This window comes from Vidua chalybeata, chromosome 5 (assembly GCF_026979565.1).
Source record: "Vidua chalybeata isolate OUT-0048 chromosome 5, bVidCha1 merged haplotype, whole genome shotgun sequence".
Classification (NCBI taxonomy): Eukaryota; Metazoa; Chordata; class Aves; order Passeriformes; family Viduidae; genus Vidua; species Vidua chalybeata.
In genome coordinates, this window is record NC_071534.1 from 22,110,493 (window position 1) to 22,134,518 (window position 24,026).

Here is a 24,026-nt window from a genome sequence, read left to right on the forward strand (position 1 = left end):
AACATAACGAGAAGTTTTGGAGTTCAAGCTTGAACTTAAGAATTTGCTGGTAAAATTGCAAACTTTTGTCTATATTTCCTAATAATAAAGTCCCAAATAATCTAACATAATAGTTACTAACAATAGATTATTATGAATAAGCTTTTTTACACAGTGGTGAGCTTATAATGTTTCACAAGTTCTGTGCAACAATGTAGCAATAATTTAAAAAAACTTGCACATAGAATTCACGTTTTCACAAATCTGGTTAAAAAGCCCTTATATTTTCATCATTTAGCTTTGTCTACCCAGGATCAAATATTTTTGCTCCTACACTTCCTGCCAAATTCCACTTTTTGAGGAGTGGAAAGCAGAAAGTGGAGGCAAGTTTGTGTTAAATGAGTGTGTGTGTTTGTGCACATATGCATGCCTGGGAGGAGCTTGGAGAGTTTCTGTATTCCCTAGCATACAGACATAGGGGTGAAAAGGAGACAAGGCTGTCAAAAGTTTTCAAGAAATTGCATTCATCACATCACTTTTCAATCTGTTTTAGGTATAGCACTGTCATGTCTGTCTGTATTTTTGTCCTGCATATGTAAAGTATCTTGGGATGTAGTCCCCCTAAATGAAAGGTGATACAGAAATGTAAAGGATTAGTATCGTTACAAAAATAGACACAAGGAATATGGAAAACATTCCCCACCAGGCTATAACTATGCTAATGCAAGTCAAATCTAGGACCTTAATTACTTTACCAGAGTTCCTATAAATGCATAGAATTTAACCTCAGAATGTCCTGCCTAGTCCTGTACATATTAAAAAAAAAAAAAAAAATCCAACAAACCCAACCTTCAGATACATTTCTCAAGGTTTGTGAGCCAGATTTCTTATGCCTGAAAGTCCATAGCCCTGCCCCAGGTCCAAGTTAAGCCAGTTCTACTGCTCCTCAAATTCAAGGAGAACTGAAGTAGGCTGGAAAAAAATATTGCAAAATCCTCAACCAAAAATGATACCTCTTGCAAACAGCTCCAGGCCATATTATTTAGATTTAGCAATGTGGAAATGTTCCAGCAATGCACTATTTTGATAATACACAAAATCAAATTGTTGCCTCATGTTGTACTTAATGCAGTACCCCACCTCCACCCCCTACCCTCCTACCCCCAGCTTTTTGTGGGCAGGAGGAATGTGACCACAGCACAGCCTGGGTGGGGACTAGACCTACAGCAAAGTGTCCTTCCTATTCTGACAGCTCGGAGAAGCACAAAAAGCTGTGCCCAAAAGCAATAGTGCTGCACTAACTAGTGCTTCTTCTCTTGGTGGGGGGATGGCTTTGATTACCCCTGTTTGATGAGCAGGAGGTGGCACAGGAAGCTGCTGGGAGGCCACTATTGTGTGTGACTCCACAATTCCTTGAATAGAACGAGTGGCCTGAATGGTTGTGTCTGTGATCTTGAAGTGCTGGTGACTTGCCAAGCCAGGTCTCCCTGGAAAACAGGCCTTCAGAAAGGGAGGACTCACAAAAGAAGATTTTAAAAATCCTTCTCCCTTGCTGCCCCAACACTTCCCTGGCCATCGGCATTCAAGCCCAGAAAATCCTCCCAGCCCTGTGGGGTGAGATCTCAGATCTCATCAAGGACCTCACCAGAAGGACTTCCTTTATCCAAAAAAACCCTAACCCGTCCTGCCATCAGAGCCCAGCACAACACCCTTCGGGTGAGGCGTTCCTTCCCTTGATGTGATCCCATAACTAAAATGTTTCAGGGGTGGTTTTACAGTAACCAGAGTGGGCTGGGTTTTGTGATTCTCCCCAGAAGGCAACAAAAGAAGTCTGTTCCCACAGCCCAACCGAGGACACTGAGGACACACCTACAGCACTGCAGAGCTGGCTCTCTCTTCGGTGGCTACAGCAAGTCAGGTGGTGAAAGCACCATGAACAAGGTGATCTTGCGCCAGGGAGGAGCAGGGTTGGTCACAGCACTGCCCTGCCCCAGGGATGGAGCTGAAGCTTCTGTGGAGCTCCTGGCAAAGTATCAGTGTATTTAGGGTTACCTTTTGACCCACCACAAACCTGAGATTTACCCTGTCGGTATGTACCATGTGATTACCTTTTCTTTCTTTCTGCACTTGCCTCTGGTCCCTCTAACTTTTAATTCAAACCTTGTTTTCTGCGGTGTCAAAGCACACATCCATCACTCTTATTCGCCATTCTGACACCCTCACCCCTTGCCCCAAGGTACTCTTGCAGAATAAGTATTAATTACCAGCCAGTCCATCTCACAGCTGAACACTGCATAAAGGTCTCTGGGCCAAAGTAGATGTGGACAAAAGCTCCAGCAATTTGCAGACCTCAGCATTTATAGAGTGATTTTTCCCATCGCTATGCCCTGGGCAGTCAGGAGTTGACCATCTCAAAATTCCTTACTATGTATGGCTGATAATTTCTGAAGTGGGGAAAAGTGGTGGAGGGAGTGAGAACAGGCTCCTGAAAGGAAAACCTTCCTTATTTTCACCCTTAAAAAAAAAAAAGGGCACAAATGCATCTCTCCTCCCCCTTCCCCTCCCTGCTGTCCTTATAGCGTGTAGGGGCTGGGGGGGTCGGGGCATTCCAGCAGCTGCTGGCCAGTATCCTGGAAACTGCCTCCTTTTTCCCAGTCCCAGCCCCTTTTATGAAGGAGACAATGCGGACATACAGTGAGTGCCTTGTGCATCACTTGGGCCCCAGGCCCTTTGACATGGGGATTTTATACAGTGGCTTACCACCTCCCCACACCCTGAGGTGCCCCCACACCCAAACCAGGGGGCTTCAGCCTTGCCTTTTCCTAGATTATTCAGAAATAAATTACATGCCTTATTTTCCCAAGGGCTCAAGAGAAATGTGTGTAATGTGATACCAGGGAAATAATACAGATAATTCCAGAGTTTACCCATGGATGCCTTTTGGTTTGTTTACCCGAGTCTCTTCTTACCATTTCTCTCCTTCTTTCTTTCACCCACTCCCTTGCCCACCTCTCCCCAAGAGTCCCATGCATTTCTCTCTTCATTGTGTTTTGCTCTGGCCCCTCCATAGCATAGGAAAGGCTGCTTCCTGCTCTAGATAAGAAGTGGTTTCCATGCAAATTTTGGCTTGGCTTTCTCTGCTTGTTGTGTCTTGATCCAGAGGCACAAGCTCAGTCAGAGGATTTGGAGGAATTTGCCATTACAATATCCTAGTGTCCTTTTGCATGCTTTCAGTGAGGAGAGCCCATTTCTGGGTTGAAGGTACAAGCCAGCTCTTGAGTTTGTAGCTCAAGGCCTCTGTTGAACAGTGGTAGAGGTGTGAGTCAGGGTTCACTCACAGGGGATTTGGGCTCAGGCTTATTAGTTCATCTGAAGAATGGCTTCCCAGTTTCCAAGACAGCATGCCAATATTTGCTGTATCAGTTCCACTGAGGTCTCTCCTAGGAAGATCTGAAAATCTGTGAATTAACCTAAGGTAGGTAATGGGAGGTGAAATGATCATTTATTATTCCCTACTGCTCGTAAAGGTACACTCCATATCTGACAGAAAATTGTTGTATATGCTTCCTCCAGCCATGGTAATTGAGGCAGACTGGGGCTAGTTTACAGAATATCTCTACAAAATAAACTTATATCCTTTCCGGATTACTTCATAAGAAGATGCACTGGGTTTCTTACGTCCCCGTAATCATGTCAGAGCTGGGGCAGAAAGCAAAACTTAGGTTTGTTTGATGCCTTTGCACCCATACATCGTTTTCCAGAGCATGCAGCTTCTTAATCAGAAAGAAAGAGGGGTTCAAGGCAAGCTTCTTTCCTGCAAGCCAGGGCAGACATTTGTCTGTTTATCACAGTGCTTCCTCCCTCCCAGTCCATGGGGCCACATTTAAATGGATTGCCTGGCTCTATAAATCCCACCCAGGAACTGCTCTAGAGCATGGCCCTGCAGTTTCCTTCAGTCAAAACATGTTTACATGCTGATTCACTGAGATCACAGCAACCGCACCAGCCCATCTGCACCCTGCTTAGCCAAATTACAGCTGTGCTCTGCTGAGCTGAACATCTGACATGCTGTAAATAAAGGGGTGGCCAGCCAAGCAGTGGTCAGTGCTGCAGACTGCCTGGGAGAGGCGGTGGGTCTGTGTGGCAAGTGGCTTGCCCAGTGTCCCAAGCTGGGGACGTTGAACCCTCCTGGGACCATGAGCTGCCATCTCTGCCATGACCTCTCATCTCTGGGAGCTGAAGGTGAGTGGGAACACTTCCGAGGTTCCCAGAAAGTTTTTGGACTTGGCACAGCTTCTGGGCACATCTTCTCTGCTGCACTACAAGCTGCCTAGATAATTCTGCAGCAGTCAGGTCCTAGAAAGAGGTCTGGAAGAGATTTGTTCAGGTGGTTTTGGGGCAGGGAGCATCCACAAATGTCTTGTACAGCCAGGAGACTGCCAGAAACATCCATCTCTCTTTCTTATGCATCCCCAACACAACAGCATGGTCTTCCTTTCCTCTATCTCATGCCCACTGTGAGGATCACAAACCATTTCAGACATTGTGCAGAGCTGACCAAAAGAGTCTCTTGCAAGAGGTATGATACTTCCACAAATGATTCCAGCTTGCTTAAAATTTGAGGGGTTCCAGGAGGATGCTAAGGCCATTTTTCATTTAATTGTGATAACCTCTACTGCCCAGGGGCTCCAAAACCCCAGGTGAGAATTGAAAACATCACTCCATCCATTTCAGAGATGTTTCAGTAAGAAATGTTTTATTCTTACCCTGGGCTGTCTAAAAATGATGAGTGGACCAAAATACTTGGCTGCAAATTGCTTAGCACCTGTAGTCATCAGAGACACTCAGAGCAGGTTAAGCTTCCTGGGGGACTGTTTTGGGAAGAAAGTGATATATTTTACTGTTAAAGGAAAGTCCCAGCGACCTTGGATGAGACAACCTGTGTGGAAAGATGGATAGGACAGAGAGGTCACACAGTGTCTAAGCTGAGGTCTCTTGCACTATTCCAACAACTCCTAATGCTATATGCACCCTCTGTGTTGAGAGTGTGACCGCCCATAAGCCCAACCAGTACTGCAGAGAGGAGAAAGATGATTGTGTAAGTGTGTGGAGGCTAATTTCCTTGACCAGGCAGTGGAAGCCTCTTTGCTGCCTCTGAGCCAGGCTGAGGACTGTGGTCAATAACACTTCATTACAAGCTGAAGCAAAGCATCACCGAGGAGTTTGCAACCAGCTGGTCAACAAAGAGGAGAGGCCATAGAGGGAGGAAGTGTGTTCCATAAATGTGGGTAAGGAATATGTATTATGAGCATGCTGGGAATAAAACTTGTACCAGGGAATAGTACGCCTCAAATTTCAGACCAGTTCCTGTGAGCTCTCTGAAAGCTTATTGCAGTTTTTAAGAAGTCACTGGTTCCAGCAACATCCCCAATGTTTAGGAGTGAGGAATGTTGCCAGACCCTCTTGAGCCATGCCTCCAGAAATTTAATGGAATTATTAAGTGCATTTGGAGTTCCTGTTTATTGTTAGAGGCATGATGTCTTAGCTTGTCTGCTGAGTTGTTTTTTTTTCATACAATGCTCATAGATTCAAAAAAAGAAGGAAAAATGGGCAGAGGTCTGCTTTTTATACAAAACAGGGTTGTTGAAGTCACCCGGTCTTGGTTACACATGGCTGCTACATTGTCCCTCTCCTATGCAGAAGTCTTACATGTTGATGGATGGGCTGTCTGGGGAGGGAAGTGCGATACAGCATTCAGATGTCCTTGTTAGAATTAAGCAGAAGGTTTTTGTAATTTTTTAATGTATTTTTCTATTATAATGAAAAATTTTTACTTTATTTTGAGCCAGAATGACAAAACAACTTTTTTATTTACACGTCATATTTCTTGGGGAGGGAAGCATTCAGCTATAAACTGGTGTGATTCAGCCATGGGGAAAATTGCCTTCCTACTGTCTCTCCTTTTTTTATTGGAACAAATAGACACATAGTAAAAATGTGAGCCAGCTTTTTTTTTTTTTTTTTTTTTTCTCTTATACTATAAAATAGGGCGCAAAGCCGGCTTCCCCTCATTTTCCTTTACTTCTTTATTCTGTCCTGTCTTTGCCAATTGGAAACAGAACCCAGAGTTACTTTGTCTCTGGAAACAGCTCTTGTAGGGCTAAACTGTTTTCAATGCTTTCCAAATAGAAGAGCCCTTTGGAGCCTACATGGCCTTCTGAAAGTTTATAGGGCAGGAGGACAAAATAAATTCATATTTTCTTCTGTCAAGCTTGTTTGATGAGAGGAACAGTTGGGGAGAAATATTCACAGGGAAATTTATGTTGGTAATTTCCCCATTGACCAATTAATAGAAAGGGCATTATACACAAATATGAGTACAAAAACCTAAAACTACCTGTCCTTTTCCTCTGTTTTCTTCTCCAGCACTACTGTCAGCCTTCCCCTTTCACAAACAACCTTCTAAAAGTGCTTTGTTGTCTGCATAGTGTGGGGAGATAGGAACAGAGGTGGTGGAAGCTGTATATTCTTCTCACAGCAGTGTTCAATCCCAAAAGAAACACAGTTTCTCAGTTCAGGAAAAGAAATGCTTCATCAGTGACCCTGTAGAGATGCAGATACAGTTTCCCTAAATCAATAGCAAAAATAAACACAAGTGGAAAGCATCTCTGGAGTGAGAGAGCATGAGAATAGGCTTCACAAGTACTTCAGCTGTGATGATAAATCTTCTTGCTCAACATCAGAAGTTCCCGATGCTGTGCCATATGTTGTTCTCCTTTTACAGAATAAAGATTGAGTATTAAATGAGATATAGCAAGGAATCACTGATTAGAGTTGTTCCCTGGAAAAGATTAGGAGAACATTTGGTTTTCAGTTCGAAAATTAAATGAAAAAGTAACAAGCCTTGAAGGAACTTTCCAATGTGGTTTTCATCTGGCTTGGCAGGTTTCTTCTGGAGAACAGAAAGGTAAAAGAAGATAGGAATTAGAAAAACATGCTGTGACCCAGATAGAAATTCTTCATCAAAAAAGGGAAATGCAGAAGCAAAACCGTATGTAATGAAAGCAAAAAATCTTATTTAACCATGTTTGTTGCTCTTGTTTCTTCTGCAGGGCCAAATATTTCCAGGGGAAGAAGGTGAATGGAGAATTTGATATCCGAGTGGAACAGGTCAGTGTCAAGTGAATTTCTCTCTAAGGAATGTATACAGACACGGCTAGGGAGAGGTAATCTGTCCCAGGAACAGTTATGAGGTTCGTAGCCTGGTTTTTTATGTGCTCCACTGGGCACTGGAAACATTCTGTTTCTCTGTTAGCCTTGGCACCAGATATTCATTTCAATTGAAGCCTCTTCATGTTAGGCTCTATCCCCTGCTCTGTGTGTTTGTGAAGTGTCTGTCAAAAAAAGTCCCATATGGACTGAGACTGGATGCTGTTGCCAGAAGAGGAATTATTATTAATAATAATCATCTGCAGGCACCCAGCTTGAAAGCAGGCATAAGAAGAGAGAGATGTAGAGATAAGAAGGTGATCCTGAAGGAATCATATGCTTGTTTTATATTCATTAGGACTATAAAAATGTTTGGGTGGGTAAAAAAAGCTGCTGAATGTTGTTTGAATGACCCGATATTTTCTGTTTTTATAAGGCTGTTCATCTGCATCGTGTGTGTGTATGGATTATTAATGCAGTGGTTTTGAAGATTTTCTCAGGACCCATTGCCCTTGAAAAGGCGTTTCTTTTCTTTTCAAAATGGTCCTGTCCTGTTGTCTATGACTGTTCATGAGCACACATGTTCTGATCAAATTGTGTCTGGGACAGATTTTTCTTTCTTATTGATATCACACTTGTCAGTCTGGGTGGTATTAGCAAGAATAATACTTCCTGGCATTTCCTTATCAAAGTCTTTATTTTGTTGTCTGCCTTAGCAATTTTCTTAAAAGAGAATAGGAAAAATTTTAAAATTTACAAATCATACTACTCACTTAGAAGCATGAAACCAAATAATTTAGGTTTTCCCTTCAAGCCTCTGATCCAACCCTCTCCATCATTCAAAGCAGGTTCAGCTTCAAAGCTAGACCTGGTGCTCTTCAAAATGTTCTGTTAATTCTTTCCTAAATCTCCACTCTCTGCCTTTCCCCTCATAATTCTTCTCCTCAGATGTTGTTGCATTTGAAGTCTTTATAAAGGAACTGCCTTCAAATGTTTGGTGAGTGCAGGTCAGGAGTGGACTCCTGATCCCTGCTGGGGGATCAAGCTGTGACCCTTGTCACCTTTACAAGGTAGCTTATCACGTGTCCCCATGGACTCTTGTAGGGACGCTTTCCCAGTTTACCTCTTGAAATCCTTCACACAGGCTGAATACCCATATTCTAGATGAGATGACAAATTGCTCCAAGCAAAGACCGTAATGCAATTTTGCTGGTGAGGACCATGGCTAAGCCCCTGCAGCTTTCATTAAATGCCCACATAGTGACTGCAGCATTGCCCAAGGGAATGAAGCCCCCAGTGGGTAGGAGAGCTGAGGAATGGAAAGCAAGGATCCTGGCTATTCCCACTTTTCCTCTCCCCGCCACTCAGATCAGGCAGCCCAGCCTCCATTTAGTCGGCAGGGAGCTGCTCTTGACTCCTCCAGACCTCAGAAGGAGAAGGGATGATGACTTTTCCCAGCTGGATCAATGTCTCTCCAGGGAATCACAGAGGCTGCATTGTCAAGGGCAGTCCTTGAATCTGACCCCAGGCCCCTTGTGCGTATTGTTAAGGTCAAGAGAGAGGCATTGCTTCCTTCAGACTCTGGCTCTTTCTTCCCTTCTTATTTTGTCCATCCAGCCTTGCTCAGTATTTCTTGATAGCTAATTTTCACTCCTTGCTCATACCCTATTTATTTGGAGTGGAGTCTTCCTAATTTCACCTCTTCCTCAAGCAGTCCAGCAGCCTAAACTGTTGTGGGAACAGATCTCCCCTGAAGCTGAATGCTGACCCTCTCTACCTGAAAAATGAATGTTCTTCCACAGTTTTCTTATGAAAGAGGGAAAAAAAAAGAAATAAAAAAAAAGAAAAAAAAAAACAAAACTGTGTTCATCAACATGGTCCACATCTTTCTCTTTGAGTTCCCAGCTTACAGTCTTCACTCCTGTAACCCTCCCCCAAACAGCACACAGACTGTGTGCACAAGCCTTAACCTGGCTGTTCAGTTCTGAATAAACTCTCCATCAGAGAGTTTGACTCTTAGGCACCTCTTGAACCATTTGGTCTGCTCAGTAAGTTCATTTAGTTTTTCATTTTTCCATTTGATCCTGTTTCAGATAATCACACATTATTAACTCAGCCAGAAATACAGTTTGCCTTAGGACATTTTTTTAGATTTTATAGGAGAAAAACCACTTTTGATCTGAAAAGCTAAATAACAAAGAAGTTTGAGTGGCAGAAAGCAATGAAAGGAAATATCCAAATGTTAAATACTCTTGGAAAACCACATTGGGAAAAAGCCACTGCCTTATTTTTACTGACCATGCTAACTCTGCTGTTTTTCCAGGATGTTCAGTAGTTTGTTTGAACATTTTCTCCTCCTCTTTCATATCATCTCTGTTACATTTTAATTCTTTCTAAGTAAGCCATTTGAGCAATCTGTGGGGGAAGCAGAACAGGATAGTAGGTGATATTTTTTGAAAGCCGTGGCATCACTTATTTGTAATGGAGCAGGAGTGCTGCAAGCAGCAGTGTCTCTCCCTCTCTCAGCAGTGGGAAGTCAGTTATCTAATCTGGTTGTACACCCCTACTAGCTCTCCAGGCTGCCTCCCCCCTCCTCTGAGGAATGTAGGACATATGTGATCATGCTGTCCTCCTCTGTCTGTCCCCCACACCCAGCTCTGTGGAACGCATTGGCTCACTTCAGCTGAATTCGAGGAACAGGCAGATGTTTGAAGATACTAAGTTTCTGCAAGAGGTGAATGCAGTTCATGTTAGACACTGGGTAATACACAGGGAAGAGGCTGTTAAATGCCATCCTGCTGCTCAGGGACCTGCTTCTGCAAGTCTCAGCTTGTATGAAAATAGGTTTAATGGACTCTCAAATAAGGTTTTCTGGTTCTTTGGCACTGAGTGAATTGCATACCTTGATAGCAACCCCAGGCCCTAGTTTGTCAGATCCATTATCCCCAGGAAGAGACAGGGGTTACTGTGGGCATCACCTGGTGTCAGTGGATGAGGAGAGAACTGGCAGGGACACTGTGGTGTGTACACCACTCTCCTGTCATTCATTGAAATTAATGTGAAGCCTGACTTTATTTCCACCTTTGTTTCTTCTCTTCTGATTTTCAGTGTAACACTGAAACCATACTTAAAACATGCTTTAAAGACTGAAGGATTTATTATTGTCCACCATGTAGTGAAACCAGGCGAGCAGTGCCATTGCCTTCTTCCTGCTGGCTGCAGGGAGGGAGGTGAAAGGCTTTGGTGTTGTAAAGCCAGTTCAAGCACTCTTCTGAGTCATGGCCCCTTTTTCCTTGGAGGCAGTTTGCATTACATTTTGCTTGTTTGGGTATTTTCCACTTCTGTAGCAATGATAGCCGTTCATGAGACTGATTGAAACACTGATCCAAAAGCGAAAACCTATTTGACCTATTCTGATTAAAACCCTGGTGGTTTAAGTTTTACTCAGTGTGGGTAAACCTCTAAGCTTTAAGAGAACAGCTGAGTCTAAAAATACTATCTCTATTTTATGCTAAAAATAAGCTGCTTAGATTTTGATCCACATTGTTGCTTTTACTTGTCTGGTGTTTTCCAGATTTCAGAACTGCAGTGCATGCATCTCCAGTTCTTTTCTCTAGAAATACAAATACTAAAAAAGTTATTTTAGAAATGAAAAGCATAAGTTTGAATAAATGGCTCTAAAAGTTGAATTTAAAGAAGAATCTTAAAGTGCCATGGGAGTGGACCACATTGCTTTTAATCTCTCACAAAAAAAAAATCTTGCTTTTATCTCCTCAGTTCTTCATTGGCCAGAGGACAGGAGGCATTAGGAACCACAGTATACTGAGGAAGAGGAGGAATTATACCATAGGCCTTATGCTCTGTCAGATGTTTTCCTTCATTAGAGAGAAACTAATTCAGCACCTTCTTCCCCACCCTCTCTGTCCTGTCCCAGAGAAAACTAAACCGGCATGCTCTAAGGATTTCTGGGATTTTTCATCTGGATCATAACATACCTTGTGTGGGGTCTCCTTGGGCATGAAACATGCCCCATGCCCCAGGGGAATGCCTCGTGGCCATGTATCCCTAGGACACCCACGGACAAGGAGAGGAAGGCAAGAGAGATGGGGCTGAGACCTGGACAGCCACAGAGCCATCAGACAGACCATGACCCTGAGGGTGAGGGGCAGATGAGGGGGACACTTGACACCTGTCTGGAAGAGTGATTCTGCAAAGCAGGAGATGTGCAGAGCAGGCTCACTGGGATAGCTGTGGAGATCTGGCTGATGAGAGGAGACTGGAAGAGTTGAGTTTGTTTCTCCTGCCGTAACAGAGGATAAAAGAAACATGAGTGCTTTCAGTAAATACCTTGGTGCAAGTAAGGGTTTCAGGACACAGTGCCAAGGGTAGCGAGGGGTTAAACCCTGTGGCTCTGATGGGCTTTTCCAGTCCTGTGCCCTACATGGACCAATAAGGGACACAGCAGGCAAGAGCAAGCAGCACCTCTTAGAGAGAATCCACCACCTTCAGGATACTTTTCCTGCAGGTATTTCCCAAAGGAATTTTAATATGTTCAGAGACATCTTTCCTGGCATTGGCTAATTGATGGTCAAGTGGGGTGAAAAGTGTGAAACGGGAGTCATGAAGTCCAAAGGTCCATCTACATTTTTATGCCTGATGTTTGTTCACCCTTCTCCTTCCCACCATTTCCTGCTGTGACGAGGTGGGTCCCTCTGTCCGTCTGACACGCATTTTTCTTGCACAGCTCATTCACTTGTTCCCACTGTTCAGTTTATTTTCAGGGAATGATTATTCAGTGAACTCCTATGTACATGCTTCTGGAAAAGTCTTGTGGTATAGATTATGACTCCATTGGCAGCATTGTCAGGAAAAATTTGTACTTGGCAGTCACAGAAGATAATTGTAATACAAATCATGAATTCCAGCTCCATTGTACTTCCCGCCCTAAAGAGGTATTTTCATGTGCGGTGTAAAATGGTCCTTTCAAAAGGTAGAGTCTGACAGGTCTGTGTGTGTGATGAAAGGAAAACTAGCCTCTTGTCAAACAAGGATATAATTTTTATTCATTATATGTTTAGGGTTTGGGTTTTTTTCCAGCTGAATGTCAGAAAGCAGTTCAAGAACAGCAACAGAATTCTCATAGCTTGCCACATGCAAGCATTCAGAAACCATGAATAAAGGGAGAACGAGCAAGAATTATTCTAAATCATTATTTTCTTATATTAATACTATCTTCATTTTTTAAAAAATTTTTCATTGGCTTTTGGAAGTTTACAGAGTTCATGGTTTTGAGCCATTTCCTGGGATCAAAATATTTAGAAATGTGCTTTCTCTAAACTTCAAATTTTCAGCTAGTCACACAACTTCTGAAATGAGAACTCAAGAGACAATTCTGAATGCCATCAGAGCCAATGCACCAAAAGGTGTTCACACAGGTGAAGGCATGTGGACCTTCAGCACCAGCATTGTCTCTAGCCTAGGAGAACGCATCCCCACTGCAGGACTTGTGAAGGGCACTTATGGAAGCTGCTCTTGGAGCCACAAAGCAGTATTCACATCACAGATGGACTCTCTCCATTCTTTCCTCCCAGAGAGCAATCCTGGTATTGGGGATAGGTGGGGTGCAGGGTGCCTGCCTAATGAAAAATGTCTCAGGAAAAGAAATGGGGAATCAGGATGTGTAATCTCTAATTCTGCATGCCTGCATAGCCTCAGCCCTCATCCCATAGGCATCCAAACTATCTGCCCACCTTTCTGCCTGTGCAGGATTTAGGGATTGCTTACTTTCCCCTTGAGATCCTTGTAATGGTTGTAGTGAAATGTGCTGCTTTAGGAATGCAGCCTGATGTGGGCCTTTCCTTGTACATATTGGAAGATCCACCAAAAAATAAGGCATAAAATCCACAGAGGAATGTATGAGATTTGATTATACAGTAGCAATTCCTCATCCCAAGTGCCTAAGCCATGGCACGGACCAGGCTAGTCCGTAGCCTAGACAAAGCAGTGTAAGGCTTACAGTGGATCTCAGCCAGAATATGAGCTAAAAAATAGTCACACTGCTGCATGTATGACAAATCCACACTCAAGCATATGGTTGGCAATTTTACATATGGAGGAAGTTGTGGATCTGCCAGAGAGAATCCCTGTGACAGCAACAACTCTGATCAATTCACTGAAAAACATCTACAAGAAAAAAAGAATGGGACTAGTTTTGTCTTAAAAAAAAAAAGGAAGGATAAGTGTTTGAGGAATAAGTCTTCAGGTTCTGCAGAAAGAAGTCATGGACACAAAAAAATTGCTGCCTTAAAAAGTAAGGAGAGAGATTTAGATACGGCTTTGGGAAAATTTTCCATTGTTGTTAAGGTACAGACTGCCTGAGGAGGTTCCTCATCTATGGAAGACAGAAGAAGGTTATGTAGTATCTGCACACAATGGCAGAGGTAGAGCTGGTCATGCCTTAGGAAAGAGAGAAAGACTATGATATCTTGAAGTCCTTCCAACACAGCTTTCTGTTATTCTACGAAAAATGCTTAAAATACACCTTGAACACATGCTTCCCTTAAATCACTAACAGGCAAGTCAGCTGCCAAGTCAGGCATTTCTACTATTGCATGATTGAAAATGACAATATCTTCCTGGTTTAATATCAGGAAACAGAAATAGACACTCTAAAATAGCTCACCAAATAGATCTCCAGCACACAGAGGATGCTGATGGAAACTGAGAGTAACCTTAAGGTGTAGTCCAAATTATTTGGAGAGTCTTCCAATTCTTAATACCTGAAGGAGGCATTTTTGACAAAACTATGATCAAAGTAGCTGTGGGCATCATCTCACATCTGAGCCTCACAGGGGTATGAAATATTTCTACTCCTACAGTCTTATTACATTATTCTTCAAGACAGATTGTGTCACATTTGTCACACGTGGTTTGCTCTTGTTGTGAATGCTTTTGCAGCCATTGGCACTGCTGCAAAGTATAAAACACCATCAGGCTAATGCAATGCCTTCTTCTTTTCCATGATTCCTAATGCAAATGACTCTGCAAGGCCATGGGGAGCTGGGCTCTCCTGTTTTATGCATAGTTACCTGTCACTCTATCTGCATGGGCTGCTTTCAAAGACCTCTTTGTCTGCAAGGTAAACTCAGGCTGGAGATGATCTCAGAGCTGAAATCCCAGCCAAGGGAAGTCATCGGGCTACAAACCCACAAAGTTAAAAATACAGGGAGCACTGGAAAATCAACAGGAAACAATTTCTGCTGACTGAAGGTTTTAGCCTTCTTCCAAAAGCCAGCTAGCAGCAGCCTGTTGGATGGAACAAAGCAGCTACATGAAAGCAGCAGCATTTCTAACTTTGTTCGTTAAAGCAGAAGTGAATGCCAGGCAAAGGTCAAGATTGTCGCTCAGCTCTGATTGTAGATTTGGACATTTTGGGAGTGAGATAGCTGAATCCCCCAGACCCTCTCTACACTTCTCTCTCCTTTCCAGTGTTCCCTGGACAATGGTTGCCAAAGGGGATTTCTCCTTTTCTTCAGGCTCTTGACACTAGCAGGGCCTGAAATTGGTCCTGGCAGTTTGGCATGAAGTACTCACCAGCTTGGGGGGCTCTCAGGCCTGTTTGCAGGTCAGGTGTCTGAGCACAGCTTTGTTTGGCCTGACTGCCTCAGAGAAACGCCTGTCAGACCAACTTAGTCAGAATGCAAGTGCCCCTCATCGAATGAAGATTGCCCATTTTCACCCCCAGCAAAGAGGAGTGCTACGCTCTTTACTACAAACTATCACAGAAAAAAAATTTTGGAAGAAAAGCATAAAGAACATGAAAACACAGACCTAAAACTTCCCTTTCTTCCACCGGTGTTCACATCAGATGATGCATTCCTCAGCAAGAGAAGCTGGAGGTCCAGCTGGGCAACACTCTGCTTTCAGAGTGGGACATCTCTGAGGCATATGGAGACACAGAGGTGGAAAAAGCATCCTTTCATCTCCCCAGTCCACAGAGCCTCTGGAGCTAATGTGTAAACTAGCAAGCTTGCCATGACCCATTGGGGAGATCACTGATGGTGCCCAAAGCATCTGATCTTACTGAGTTTGTCCAAGTTGGACTCCTCTCTCCCTAGGTCTCCTGAGATTTTTCAAATGTATAAAAGGCAGGTGCCTTTCAGGGGTACATGTTTTCTTACCTCTGATCTGATAGGGTCACTGAAGAAGCGTGGCTGTGGCCAAGGCAACACAGTGCAGTATCTCATGAGTAAAACGCAGGCAGTCACCTGAACCACTGCCAATCCCTCCCTGTGAGCATGTCTGTGTGTGTGTTTGTGTTTGAAGCAGAATTTATTTCTTGGCAATAGGAATGTTCCCCCTCTTTTCATTGTAATTGGGAGTTACAATGATGTAAGATCGTTTAAGGGTGTTGCTTTAAAAAGTTTATGCAGAGCTGCAGACATGAAATCTCATTACATCATCGAGTCACCAATCCACAGCCATTGCTTTAAAATTATGTGGATTTTAAAAGGAAAGTTGGAAATTATTTTTTCATTTCGTCTGGCCTTTGAGCCTTTACAGGTGCACTAGTTCTCCATTGGCAAGTTTTTTCCATGAGTTCATGAGGACAAAACACGTCCTTTTTTTTTTTTTTCCCTTGCTTTTTTTTCCCTTTATTTAATGTATAAAAGTTGGTTTTGGCACTATCTTTTGGTTCCAACTAATAGAAGTAGCAGAAGAACATTAAACAGTACAAGGATCTCAATAAAGTCCTAAGTATTAGCAGCACCATCTGAGTGTTCTGGTATTACACAGCTACTGGTTAGAAGATGATTTTACTGTTGCCAGTCTTCATCATACTAAGTCTGAAAAATGCCTTAAAAGAAAGGGGAAAAAAACTGTTTAAAGGGAGAAGACTAAATTTTCTGCCTCAAAAAATGAAATGTGTTTATTTATATTTATCATAATCACCCCATGTCTTTTGCTCCCCACTGCTGAAATATCCCTTGCCAACCTTTCCAGCCTTGCAAGTCATGCCTCTTTTAAAATACAAAGTGTTTTAATGATTGAGCGGCTCTGTTAATAACTTACCCAGCTTTGCAAACTCTTTAATGGTAAAAATCTTAGTAATTTTCATCAAATCACATCAGGTGACCTCTGCTTATCACCTTCCTGCAACATAATGAGGTTTAAAAAGGTTTAAATCTTTTGTATTAGGTTTATAGCTAGCCTGTGGCACGACAGCCAATTCAGACATAATTCTAAATGGATGTCTCCAAGTGGAAACTTGGATTTTGAATTCAAATGACCTTATGTATTTTTATTATTATTGTTATTATTGTTAGTCTTTCCTGTGTGCATTTTTCAGCCTGCTCATTCTTAATTCCTTCAGTACTTATTACTGCAGTAAGCCTAATCCTGTGTACTTTTACACCTCAAGTGTGGGAGTCATAAATACTTCTGCAGTCTCTCAGGGCAAACCAGCTATAATTGGATCTCCAGTTGCCTCACAGAAAAAAAAAAAAAAAAAAAAAAACCAAAACAAAAAAACCCTAAAAAAAAAAGAAGAAAAGGTACATTCCAGACAAAGAAAATTCTGCGTCTGTGTCTGTGTGTTCGTGTCTCTGCAGCCCTTGAGTAACACTTTGTCCTTTTGCTCCACTCCAGGCTGAGTTCTCTGAGTTGAACCTGGCTGCTTACGTCATGGGTGGCTGCATGGTGGACATGCAGGTCATGAGGAACGGCACCAAGGTGGTCAGGTGAGGAGCACCAGCCAGTCTTGGAAACTGGACTTTGTGGATCAATGTTGGGGCAAGCAGGTTGGCCTCATGGGGTGACAAATATCTGAATCAGGGCAGCACAGTCCTGGTAGCTTCAAGGATTCTTGGAAGTGGTGAAAAGACAGGCCTGACTGGTGGGTTTGTATCAGGTCTCAGGTGCACATTATGCCATACAGTCATTGTTTCCGGTCTAGACCCTTCATGCAACAGCAAATGTCTCTTTCTCAGGTTCTTTTTAGCCTCCACACTCCCAATAAAAGGGGCAACAGATCTTCTCCCTTGATTTTTCTCTCCTTCTCTGTCAACTAACCCTCATTTTAAACAGTGGCTCTAATTCATTAGCCTACCTGTCTTGGGCCCTGATCCCAGTGGACTGCCCTTGCAATAGCCACTAAGCCCAGATGAGAAACTTGGCATAAGCCAGCAGTATGCTGTCACAGCCCTGAAAGCCAACCACATCCTGGGCTGCCTCCAAAGAAGCGTGGCCGGCAGGGCAAGGGAGGGGATTCTGCCCATTTGGTCTGTTCTGGTGGCCCCCCACCTGAAGCACTGCATCCAGCTCTGGGGCACCCAATGTAGGAAGGATGTGGAGCTGTTAGAGTCCAAAGGAGGGTCTTGATAACCAAAAGGAGGTTGAAACACCTCTCCTGTGAAGACACGCTGAGAGCTGGGGCTGTTCAGCCTAGAGATGAGAAGGAGAGACCTTATGGGACCTTCAAGTACCTAAAGGGTACTACAGTAGAGTTTTGCAAGAGCGTGTAGTGATAGGACAAGGGGGAACGGCTTTAAACTGAATGGGGGTGGATTTAGGCTATATACCAGGAAAATATCCTTTACTGTGGGGGTGGTGAGGCACAGGCACAGGTTACCCAGAGAAGGTGTGGATGCCCATGCCTGGCAGTGCTCAGTGTTGGATGGTGCTTTGAGCATCCCAGTCTAGTGGAAGGTGTCCCTGCTCATGGCAAGGGGGTTGGAACTAGATGACCTTTAAGGTCCCTTCCAATGCAAACTATTCTGTAATTCTGTGATCCTGATGTTTGTAGACTGATTTGTTCCTGAAACACCACTTTGTTTTTTGGTTTTTTTTTTTTGTTGTTGTTGTTTGGTTTGGTTGGTTTTTTTGGGTTTTTTGGGGTTTTTTTTGTGGTTTTTTTTTTTTTTTTTGTTTGTTGTTGTTTTTTTTGTTGTTGTTTGTTTGTTGGTTTGGTTTGGTTTGGTGTTTTTTTGTGGGAGATTCCCAGTGCTCTGGCCTTGCCCTGTGGTATATCTCAGAGATAATACCTATCTCTGTCATGGGGATTTCTCTCCTACTAGCATTACTTCATAATTGCAGTCATTGCAAGCAGACTCTTTTCCCAAGCAGTGCTTCTCCAATCGCACATACAATTCGCTCCTGAAAAGCATTGCTCCCCTTCTTTCAAGCACCAGAGTGACAGCAATTTGGAGCTAATGTTAGATGCATCTTTACAAGTTCTATGTAAAGAATAGTGTACATTGTCACATCTGTGTATGATGCCTCTGTTTACTTTCACCAATATTGCCTTCCACCCTATTATTCCAAATCCTTCATCTTTATGGTTTCATTACAACTCTACATTTCATCTTTGATACAACAGCTTTTCTCTGTTTGTCTTGAAATCTCATTGTTGTTCCAAATTCATTTTTCTAGCCACCCTCCTTCTTTTTGTACAGTTCCTTTGCACTTTTTGGTGTATTCAGCATCTTTGAGTTTAGTACTGTTGACACATTTAATCAATGCTTTTTTCTGTTTGCAACTAGTTCAAAGTTAAAGGTAGAGACACATAATGTAGCATGCAGTGATATTTTTGAAAGGGGTTATTAGAACAGCTGAAAATTTGTAATTTTGAGCATGCTGGCCTCAGTTTAATTTCTCAAAATCTCATTTCCAGTCCAAGCACTGCAAAACAAAACATGTCACTGTCAATTAGCTATGACTGTGGTCCATTAATTCATTCAGGTCTTGACATTTCTCTTAGTACATCCTCAAGTCTCCATTTGTTCTTTGGTAAAATTTCACGAGCCTCTGCTATAAAATTTTAAAGCTGTGTCTGTTATATGCATTTGCTTTCTTCTGTCCCACAAATGTCTGTTTCTGAGTGAAACAAAGCATTATGTCCCATGAACTAGCTGCTGGAGCATTCATCAGACAGTGTGCAGCACTAATGTACTCCTGTGTTCGCTTGCTCATGGTGCTGGAAGGTTTCCCAAGAACCATTTCCTAGGTTGATCACATCTTCATTTTCCTTCCTGTGTCTTTCCTCCCAAAGCCATTCATACATCTGGCAGAAACATCTTGAGCTATTAAACTGAAACTGAAGACAAAATTTATTTTACAAAACTGTCTGGGGCATGGTGTTCATGTTTCTGCTCACAGTCAACACACAGGTATTCCAGCTACCATTTTTGCATGGATATTTATATATGAATTACATGGGGTTTTGAATGGCATTAGCTCAGGGGTTTTTTTTGTTGTTGTTTTTTGGGTTTTTTTTGGGTGGTTTTTTGGGGTTTTTTTTTTTGGTGGTTTTTGTCTGGATAGGCAATTTATCTAGCATATGCTACATGCCATAATCCTTGCAAACAGTAAATATTTGTTTACAGCCTGTGCTGATGTGCCCCTGTTGTGCCCAGCTCAGTGAGTTTAAGAGCTCAGGTCAGCCAACATCCACAGCCACTCCAATACTCTAGAAGGTATAGAAATTAAAACTCTTTTTCACTTTAGAAAGCAAATTGTGGAACTGAGCTGTGTAGAGGCACCTCGACCCATCCACATGGGTACAGCTGCTTCCCACTCCCTTCAAGTCCCACCATCCCATCCACAGCCATGTCCTGCCTGGCCACAGACACCTTTCAGAGTGCCCAGCCACAGGGAGACACCTTCAACTCACATGTGTGCACCAACCCTGCTCCTGCTGTCATCTTCTTTCCATCACTTATTTGGCCTCTGTTAATTATTGAGCAAAACATTCTATATGGTAAAATATAATACTCATCATATTTTTTGAATACCCAGAGTCATGGAAATCCCACTGACAATTTATAAGGAGATAAATACAACACCATCTTGCTAATGAGCACATTTGGGATTCCCCCTGCAGGAGCCCTGCCTGCTTCACATTCCTCTTCAAAGGGAGAGCAATAGAATGTAGCAGTTTAGTGGAAAGACAGTGAATATACTACAGACCAGCAAATTTAAATCACTGAAATAATAAATTTCTTAACAGCAACAATTCATATTCATATTCATATTAAGCAGCCACTGGGCTGCCCTCTCCAATTTGACATTGCATTTACTGATAAGCTATCTAACAATTTACTAGCCTATTAAATTCTGTCATTTTGGAGCAGGTCTCGTAGTTCTTTCCTTAAATTGGAAATACCATATGGAACCTGTAAAGCAAAGTTTAAACCAAAGTTTTTTCTGCTGATCACTTGGTATTTTGGAGTTAAGGCATTCTTTCACACCCCATGTCAATTGATTTGAACCGCACCAGGAAAAAATTGTGGTTCTTTTACCAGGAAGATAAATCCCCTAGTAAGAAGGTATACCAATCCTCAAAGCCTTCCTTTTACCACTTTTGCCTCAGGAAAATAAAAAAACAAAACAAAACAAAAAAAAAAAAAAAAAAAAAAAAAAAAAAAAAAAAAAAAACAAACCACCACAAACAAGATGCTTTAGAAATACTATTGGCAATTACGGAAAGCAAAGATATGGACATATACATGAGTCCTAGCCTGTGCATCTTGAAATAAGTAGCTAAAAGTAAGTTAGCAAACAATCTAACTGAAGCCAGACATTACTTAGCTTGCCTGAGTTTTAAAACAAGTGTGGCCCCAAGAATTTCATTTTACAGTAACAATGTTCTTGGTCTCCAGCTTCTCTTTTTTAGTTACTATGTTCTGCACATCTGTAGGAGGGAGTGGAGGATTTGAGATAGTGTCAGCAAAATGTGCTACTGGAGACAGAGGCTATCATCTAACAAATGTAGAAAACTGCCTCTGTGTTTTCTGTGCCAGATCCACCATGGTTTGTGAAGGTTCCATCAGCCTGTTCAGCACATTTCCTTCCGACAGAGAGCTGGCCATGAAGTATCTTGTGCAGCCTCTAGCAAGCACTTTTCTATGTCAGTGCCCTGTAACCCTTGCCCTGACCGAGGACACTGGTGGGATGAGCTGGGCACCAAGAGCAGTGTTGTGTTCAGCCAGGACTGGTGGGGTGGGGAATCTCCCACACATTGGTCCTTGTTACCCCAGCACTTAGTTGGAAAAAAATTGGCAGCAGACCTTCCCTATTGAAAAGTTAAATATGGGAAGCAGGAGGTAGTGTTTATTCATCCCATAGGATCCCTCGCCAACTTAGACACAGCAACTCTTACAACAGAGAAATGGAATAATTTCTGGGTGCAATAGCTGGAGTACTAAAGAGTGTGTAAAAACAAGTGTGGGCTTATGCCTACTTTTAAAACACTTGAGTGGATTCTTCATCCTCCTCCCAATGCATACACAACCTCCTTTTGGACAGGTCGATGCACACAAACAGAAAGAGACAGAGTGAACCATCTGGAATCTAATTTACTAGAAAGTTCTTGGACTGTGTCACTTTTAATGGGGTTAGATGTGAGGAATGGGATTTTTATTTTCACATTCCTCTGAAGGGCCCTTCATATCAATATTTTGGCAGTGTAAAGAGGCTGTCAGTGTTGGCACTGCACCCACTCTGAGATGCATTTATGCTTTCAGGATATTATAAAAGTGTCTAAGTAGAAATGAAAATTTGGGCTGTGTCTGTTTCTGACAGCAACACTTAGACTCCCAAACTATGATCTCAGGTTCTGTATTCAATTAAATGCTTGACTGTTGGGCTTCAACAGACTTCAGCTATTAATTTCAGTAGATGTAAGGCAGGGATATGTGGAAAATCTGGACAGCTCTTTTACCTGGGGAATACTAATGTCGTTGGGAGCATTTCAGGACTTTAAGGATAGAAATTAATCAAGCACCAAACTGCTCTCATCTCCTGTCTCCCTGTAGAGCTTCCTCTTTTGTTATTGGGGCCAATCATCCAGGAGAGAAGGCACATTTTCATGTTTGCATGGGACCTATCAGAGTGGTGGCCATACCACTTAGAGTGTGCAATGCAGGCTCCATGCAACCCCACAGCACAGACAACAGCTGTGGACCTCCTGGTGGACCAGGAGATACCCAGGGTCTGACGTGGGGAGGAGTCTGCGAGGAGAAATGACCCTGGCAAGTGTAGAGGGGTGACCAAAGGAAACAAGAACAGCACCCGAGACAAAGCTTTGCTGTGGGGAAGATCTCTGTCATGGAATGATCTACAGGCCTTGCCTGCATGTGGCCTGTGCGTGTAAGGTGTGTGTCTCCCCTGCTCACCCTGGATGATGTGCCCTTGCTACTCACAGCTGTGGTGGGGTCAGTGAATTCTCCACTTTGTCCACACAAGCCCATTCATTCCTGTAGTTTACACTGACATTCCTGTTGCTTCCAGCTGATTCAGTGCTTCTACAAATCCCTGTGCTGTAACAACAGCTCAGCAACCTATTGAATCACCATCCCCAAAATCCCTGAAAGTACTTTTTTCCTTAAGTATATTTTCACACTGCAAGCTACGGTATGGTCACAGCATAAGGAGGCAAATCCTTTTACATGGGACAGGTAGAGAAGAAAGAAGAAACTGGCCAACTCACAGGTGTTTCCCTGCTATTCAGAGCTTGCAGTCTCCAGGAGATGTGTAGTCTGACTAAAAAAGATGTATCTGCTCCAGGGTGTGAGACTCTTTAAAGCCCAGTGAAGACACTGTCCTCTGCCCACTGCATTTTCCCATCCCAATAGGTTCACTCACCCCAAAGGCCCATTGAGAAGCATCTATCTGAAAGGGGCATGCAGGTTTTCTATCCTACAGAGGCCATGCTTGCTCACCACACAGTAGTTGCACGTTGCTAGAAATATGTTTTCTTGTCTCTCCAGGACTATTTGTTCACAGGAGTTGATGGTTTCTTGTAGCTCTTCTACAGGGACAATGCCCAGGAAGGTCATGGGAGTAGCTGCTGTTCTTGGACACTGATGTAAGAAGTATTGGTAGGCAGTAGATCATTGTTCAGCTTCTTATGTTCAAAGAAGCTTGTGCCAAAGACAAACTCCAGCCATTGTCTAATTCCTGTATTTTTAAATTTAACTCTTGACCCTAATTAGAGTCTTTTTTGAAATGTCTTTTTCTAGATATTATTGTTGTTTTGGGGGCTGGGGGTGGGGTGGTGTTGTGTTGGTTGATTGGTTGGTTGTTTTGCTGCTTCCAAACCAAATTTCTGCAATTTTCTGTGAAGTTGCAAATAGCAGAAAAAATGGCAGAAACTGATAGGGAAAGTTTAGGTTTCTAGCAGCCAGATGGAAAAATATGTTGAGCGCATGGTTGTCCCAAGTTTCACAGAAAGTGCCCCATGGTGGAGTACAATATGTGCTATGTATTTAACACTGAGAAACATTTGGGCAATATTTTTTCTATTGATGGCATGGCAATCCATAAATGTAATGGAGAAGTATCTGTAACAGCCTGTAAGCTTTTGATAATTCAGTTTAGGCAAGGGACCAATGTGCCAAATGACCACTTTCCTCACTGAAATACCCTGCAGAGACAATGAGCTGGGGCGAGGTGTCTGACAGGGTATACACCCTGGCAAGCTGCAGTTACATATGAAGCAATTTAACACCTCTAGTAAACATTTATAAACTGAGAAATTATTCCCATATGGGGAATGATCTAACATTGTTTTTTCCACTAATATCTCCCCCTCTTCACCTGCCTGTCCCTGTCCTCAATATTTTTTTTTTTAATTTTTCTTTTAGCAGGACATACAAAAGAGAAGAGACAGTGGTGTGTGATGATTTATGTATTTATTTTCAGTTAGTTCCACCTCAGCTCCTGCTGCTAAACAGCTGCTTGGAGGCCTGCTTCTCCCCTGGGGGTTTGCTGATGTCCCAGATGAATAATGTCCCCCTTCACCTCCCCGGCTGCTGGCGCCCAGCCGACGTGCAGGCAGG

The 24,026-nt window shown here is 42.8% G+C and overlaps 1 protein-coding gene across 2 annotated transcripts in view; it reads left to right on the plus strand.

Annotated features, from left to right (window-relative positions):
* The window catches only part of SYN3 (synapsin III), a 189,593-nt gene that overhangs the window by 29,630 nt on the left and 135,937 nt on the right, over positions 1-24,026 (plus strand). For both annotated transcript variants that reach the window (XM_053943484.1, XM_053943485.1), the window contains 2 exons: positions 7,092-7,149; positions 16,837-16,928. In XM_053943484.1, coding sequence (XP_053799459.1) covers positions 7,092-7,149; positions 16,837-16,928 — 150 coding nt within the window. The remainder of the gene's footprint in view (positions 1-7,091; positions 7,150-16,836; positions 16,929-24,026) is intronic.